This window comes from Sinocyclocheilus anshuiensis, unplaced genomic scaffold (genome assembly GCF_001515605.1).
Source record: "Sinocyclocheilus anshuiensis isolate Anshui unplaced genomic scaffold, SAMN03320099.WGS_v1.1 scaffold394, whole genome shotgun sequence".
In the NCBI taxonomy this organism is placed as follows: domain Eukaryota; kingdom Metazoa; phylum Chordata; class Actinopteri; order Cypriniformes; family Cyprinidae; genus Sinocyclocheilus; species Sinocyclocheilus anshuiensis.
Window position 1 is genome coordinate 595,920 of NW_015542343.1, and position 6,695 is coordinate 602,614.

At 31.5% G+C, this 6,695-nt stretch overlaps 1 protein-coding gene across 1 annotated transcript in view; it reads left to right on the forward strand.

Moving 5' to 3' along the window:
- LOC107691262 (rho GTPase-activating protein 6-like) overlaps nt 1-4,403 on the forward strand; it is a 42,574-nt gene extending 38,171 nt beyond the window's left edge. The window contains exons 12-13 of the mRNA XM_016489775.1: nt 1,088-1,168; nt 3,815-4,403. Coding sequence (XP_016345261.1) covers nt 1,088-1,168; nt 3,815-4,245 — 512 coding nt within the window. The 3' untranslated portion in view covers nt 4,246-4,403. The remainder of the gene's footprint in view (nt 1-1,087; nt 1,169-3,814) is intronic.
- The last annotated feature ends 2,292 nt before the right edge of the window (nt 4,404-6,695 follow it).

Below are 6,695 nucleotides of genomic sequence, written 5' to 3' on the forward strand. Positions count from 1 at the left end.
TAAAAAAAACTTGCTACTTGTACTGCGTTAGGCTAACTGTGACTTGTTATAGCACTTGCATATCATTGCTCTTTTTGCTTCCATTGTCCTCATTTGTAAGTCACTTTGAATAAAAGCATCTGCTAAATGTCTAAATGTAAATGTAAATGTAAATGTTATAAAAAACTATATGCAAAGATAATCAAAGGTCTTCCTTCATATAAAATTAAACTGCATTATATTATGTTGTATTATATTGTATTATATTGTATTATATTATATTATATTATATTATATTATCGCTGCTGCCATAAACTAAGCTTTTTTATACCCGTCTAACAAAATACTACATTAATTCAGCTGGACACACTTTCCTTATTTTCTCCGCAACAAATGGCCAAGCAAGCGCAGACACTGACAAGATACGCGATACAGAACGAGACCAAACGCGATATCAGCACGTCTCCACACAGTAAACAAAACAAGCGTTTCCTAGCAACGACAACTGCACTAAACACTAATGAGACAAGTAAATACACTTACGAGCTGCTTTTAACTTCTGCTGATAAAGACTGCTTCTCTCAAAGAGTATTTCTTTACACTGTTTTCTGCTGGCGCTTGAACACACTTTCCTTATTTTCTCCACAACAAATGGCCAAGCAAGCGCAGACACTGACAAGATTCGCGTTACAGAACGAGACCAAATGCAATATCAGCACGTCTCCACACAGTATTATATTTATTATATTAAAAAATACTAGTTTTCACAGCATTAAAGTAAATTGTATGGGCCTGTTTTATTATTATTTTATTATTTTATTAAATAAAAACAGAAACCATAAAAACAAAAACAAATTAACAATATTAATAAAAAACGATAATAGTAAATCAATGAGACTAAAATCACACTGGATCAAACTACTTTTTTATGAATACTTTCCAGTATTGAATAATTATATATTTTTTTCTTACCTGAACGCATCACAGCACAAAATCTGATTGCTTTCTGCTGCATTCATGTATTGCTGTTTATAAATGTGTTGATATGAGGCAGCACAGGTTTTGTGAGAGTTGTACATGTCAGTAATGAATATTCTCTTCTCCTCAGGGGAAACCATACATGATAAAGCTCGTATCTGGCAAACACGACACGCTCTTCTGTCAGGACTTCATGACAAACTCCTCACAGGTACAAACACGAAACAAATAACATGTCAGTCAAAAAAAAATATGCATGACAGTTTTAGTACTTTTGAAGAAGAGCCACATAATGTATCCTGTATTATGCAATACACTCTGTATTTTATACAGTAGAAGTTCTTTTAATCAAAGGGAAACACATTAAGCACATTAGCATTTTGTCTTTACACACTGCACTTTTGTTCTTTTGATATTTTGATACAGTATCAATCTTTATTATTTATTACAGTATTAAAATGGTCAAATAGTGAAAATTTCATGACTGTATCCTTACTGGTTAAAATTTATTATTTTTCAACCACATATGTGTGCTGAATTGTGGTGTCAATTCAAAAATGTTAATTTACTGGGTCCAAAACAATAATAGTCCTAAATGTTTGTCTAAAAAATTTAATTATGATGACTTTTGAGAATATTCTTTTCAAGAATTTGAATTCTTCCTAAGTGTTGTCTAAAGAACAGTCTTCAGAAAAAAGATAAGATTCTTGAGAAGTAGTAGGAATACAGAATATAAGTAAGAAAATGAGAATAAAATGGCAGTTAAGGAGATTTTTATTTCTAAAAAAGTTTTATGAATCTTAGAAATATTAACACAGCAAGATAAATCTTATTAACCCCATTAGAATTAATGGAAATTAAGTTTGACTTTATAACTCATGATTGCTCAAAAACAGTCCAAATTTATGAAACCTATATATTTACAGTATATCTAACAAAACAACATGAATGTTACTCTGAAAATTTTAAGACTAAATAAATTCATTTTAACTGCATACATTTCACTTTCAGATGAAAAAAGTGATACATTTTTTCATGCTGCAGTGGTTCGTCAATAGACGCACATATTCATGATTATCAACAAATTTCAGTCCAAAAGTGTGTGAGATATGGGGAAAGTATAAATATACACTGCTGTTCAAAAGTGTGGGATCAGTAAGATTTTTAATGTTTTTAAAAGACGTTTCTTATTCTCGTCAAGGTTGCATTTATTTGATCAAAAATACAGAAAAAGCCGTTATCTTGTGAAATATTATTACAATTTAAAATAATGGTTTTCTATTTTAATAATACTGTAAAATACAAATTGTTTATGTGATGCAAAGCTGAATTTTCAGCATCATTACTTCAGTCTTCAGTGTCACATGATCATTCAGAAATCATTATGATTCATTAACAATATGTTGATTTATTATCAATGTTGGAAACTATTTTTGCTGCTTAATATTTTTTTGAACCTGTGATATTTTTTTCAGGATTCTTTGATGAATAAAAAGTTAAAAGTAACAGCATTTATTCAAAATATAAATCTTTTTTTTAACAGTATAAGTCTTTACCATCACTTTTAATTAATTTAACACAGCCTTGCTATATATATATATATATATATATATATATATATTAATTTATTTAAAAAAAAGAAGAACAAATTACTGACCCCAAACATTTGAATGGTAGTGTATATTATTACAAAATTTTATTTTTTAATAAATGCTGTTCCCTTGTATTTTTTATTCATCAAAGAATCCTGAAAAAAGTATTGTTTCTAACATTGATAATAAATCAGCATATTAGAATGATTTCTGGAGTATCATGTGACACTGAAGACTGGAGTAATGATGCTGGAAATCCAGCTTTGCATCACAGGAATAAATTATGTTTTTAAGGATATTAAAATAGTAAACCATTATTTTAAATTGCAATAATATTTCATAATATTACAGTTTTTTCTGTATTTTTGATCAAATAAATGCAACTTTCATGCGCATAAGAGACGTCTTTAAAAATCTTTAACGGTAGTGAATTTTACAAAAGTTTTTTGACACTAATTTAACTTCATAGCTAATTTTACAAAAAGTAGTTTTGACACTAATGTTACTCCATACATACCCAAATGACCCGAACACAAGTACGGATACAACGATACCATTTTTTCAGAACCGATCCGATACCGAAAATTCTGAGTATCTGCCAATACCAATCCGATACCAGCACAGTTTTTTTTTTTATCAATGTAGAATTTCTATACTTCAATGTGTTGACCTGATCATCACTCTTTTGTGTGTTAAACACATTCTGCTAAATATAGTCAAGTTCATTTTAATGAAAAATAACAAATGAAAAAATATATAATCATAATCTATGACAAAACTACTATCATAAACTAGGTTAGTGGATAATTCAAAAGATACTCTAGAAAAATCGTGGGTGCACAATGATTTTATAAAATCTAAACATTTAGTGAAACAACATTATTTAGTGGGGAACAAATAAAAGTTCATAAGTAAAGGACTAAATCTGGTAAAATGTTACACACTGCTCTTTGTATTGTTGTAAAATACATTCATGAAAAAAAGTAAATATATCAGAAAATGCCAGTATCGGAGCCGATACCAATACTGAGTATCGGTTCGATGCATCCCTAAACACAAGACGTGTTATAGCTCTTGAAAATAATTGGAAAAAAAAAATCTGAAAAAAATAAATGGCATGTATTTTGAGGGTCTAAAAGTGTTTGCAATGTTTCATTCCTTTACTAAAAACATTTTTTAGACATTTTTATACATCTCTTCCAGGTCAAAATGTCCTGAATGCATTATGAGGGTTAAGAATAAGGAAATGTGTTTCTGTCCTTCAGGTTCGGATGGACACCTGTATAAACGCGCCTCCTCTGATGTTTTCTACGATGACGATAACGACATGAAACCTGTGCATGAGATGCAAACGTCCTATACGAACGTCGCCGCTGAATGTAGAGCGCGCCTGCAGGTCACAAGTGCAGACGGCAGTCCTCTGAGCTCCCCGCGCCATCAAATGCATCCTATTGCATCGAGCCGAACTGCATTTCACCAATCAGAGGAAGCGATGGCATCTCCTGCCAAACCAGACGACATACTTCCTGCCGTGTCCATGCAGCCGCGTGTCACTTCCTGTCAGGGTGCGGCGTCACACGTGCCATCGAAGAGCTTCGGAGCAGAGCAGCATCCAGACTGGCCCACAGAGAAGTGGCAAATATGGCAACTCCTGTCATCAGACAGCATAGACACACTTCCGGAGACTATGGTGTGAAACATGCAGCTTAAAGGGACAGTTCACCCAAAAATGAACTTACTGTCATCAAAAGAAGATATTTGAAGGACCCCATTGGCTTTCATTGAATAAGGCATTTCTCAAGATATTTTCTTTTATGTTCCACAGAAGAAGAAAAAGGCATACGGGTTTGGAATGAGTGAAGGATGACAGAATTATCATTTTTGGGTGAACTGCCCCTTTAAGAACCTTTTAATTTGAAAGTCAATTTGAATTGAATTGGATGCAACACACAGAATGTTGAATTAGAATTTGAATTGGAATGAGAGGAAGCACCACAAAATGTTAGCGCATTGTTTACAGATAATTTTATAAAAATCATTATTGATATAAAAATTGTGGATGAATATTTTAATGTTTTACATTTAAGTTTGGGGTCATTATGATTTTTTTTTTTTTTTTTTTTTTTTTTTACAAAAATTTATAATTTTATTTATCTAATTATTTTATTTTATTCAAAATAAATTGATAAATACATCAATTTATGCATTAAATTGATCAAAATTGACAGTAAAGACATTTATAATGTTACAAAAGATTTATATTTCAAATAAATGCTGCTCTTTTGAACTTTCAATTCATCTGTGAATCCTGAAAAATAAAATGTATCAGTTTCTACAAAAATATAAAATCTTTTCAGAATTAATAATAATCAGAAATGTTTCTTGAGCAGCAAATCAGCATATTAGAATGGTTTCTGAAGGATCATGTGACACTGAAGACTGGAGTAATGATGCTGAAAATACAGCTTTGATCACAGAAATAAATTACATTTGAACAGTTATTCACACAGAAAACAGCTATTATAAATTGTAATAATATTTCAAATTTTTACTGTATTTTAGATCAAATAAATGCAGCCTTGGTGAGCAGAAGAGACTTCTTTCCAAAACCATGTGTTGGGTGTATGAACATGGTCATTGATAATTATACCGAAAAATTAAATGCACTAACTACTCTTTTAGCAGTTATATGAATTTATTTGAATATAATTTTAATTCTAATTCTGTAGATTGGAAATTAAATTGTAATTCTGCATTCCGTGTGTTGTGGCCAGTTCAGTTCAAATGACAGATTATGAACTGATAATAAGCCTTAAATTCTGAATTCACTTCAGCCTCAGTTGAAGCTCAATTGGATTTATATATAGAATATATAAAATAACTGCAGTTCAGTTCAGTTCCATTCAATAGTTTGGTCATTTCCAAAGACCCATGTTTTGAGTCTTTTTGAGTGATTTTAAACACAGCAAACATTTGTGCTTTGGAGATTTAAAGATGTATTTAGCTTTATCTGTTAATAATGCCTCATATTTCCAGCTTTATCCTTCTTTTATTCATCAGTTGATTTTATCACTGATGATGTTTTAGGAAATATTTGACTTCCTGTCGTCACTTTATCATCCCTTCATAAGGTAACGAGCATTTCAGATTAATTACAGTGCTGCAAACATACAGAATGTCATATTTACGAAATCCAGTGTATTTATTTATTAATGTTATTTATTAAATTAGCCACTAGTATGTTACCACTGTGTTTAATGTGTTTAATCACCACAGAATTATTTGTTTCAGAGTTAGTTTGTTGCCTCAGTATTGCTTTATCTGCATAAAATCAATAAAATTTTTATCTTCACCATATTCAGATATTAAAGTCAAAATGACTTTTAATTTGTGTTTCTGGTTCGATTACCTGTGATTCAGTGGTGCACATTATTCTGAAGAAACATGTTTATCTTTATATCTTTTTTTAATGTAATATTTTGCTCTGCCTCTAAAACTACGTTATTTTTTGACTGATGTTGCTGTAAATTTCCTCACGCTCAGACCATGCAAGATTAGGATGAGTTTGTTTCTTCATCAGATTTGGAGAAATGTAGCATTGCATCAGTGTCTCAGCAATGGATGCTCTGCAGTGAATGGGTGCCGTCAGAATGAGAGTCCAAACAGCTGATAAAAACATCACAATAATCCACAAGTAACCCACAGCACTCCAGTCCATCAGTTAACATCTGGAGAAGACAAAAGCTGGAACAAATCCATTATTAAGATGTTTTTAACTTTCAACCATAACCATAATCCATAATACGCTTCTTCCAGTGAAAAAGTGGTCTGGTCTGAATCAGGAGAGAAATCTGCACAGATCAAGCAGCATTTACAAGCCTAAACAGCTCTAAACAAATATGTGACTATGAGAGACAACAGAAGATTTTCACTGGAGGAAGCGTCATTATGGATTATGGACTCATATTTTAGTTAAAAATGTCTTAATGCTGGAAAGTCTCACTGATGGATTTGTTTCTTACAAACACGCAGCTTTTGTCTTCTCCAGATGTTCTCATTCTGACGGCACCCATTCACTGCAGAGCATCCATTGCTGAGACACTGATGCAATGCTACATTTCTACAAATCTGATGAAGAAACAAACT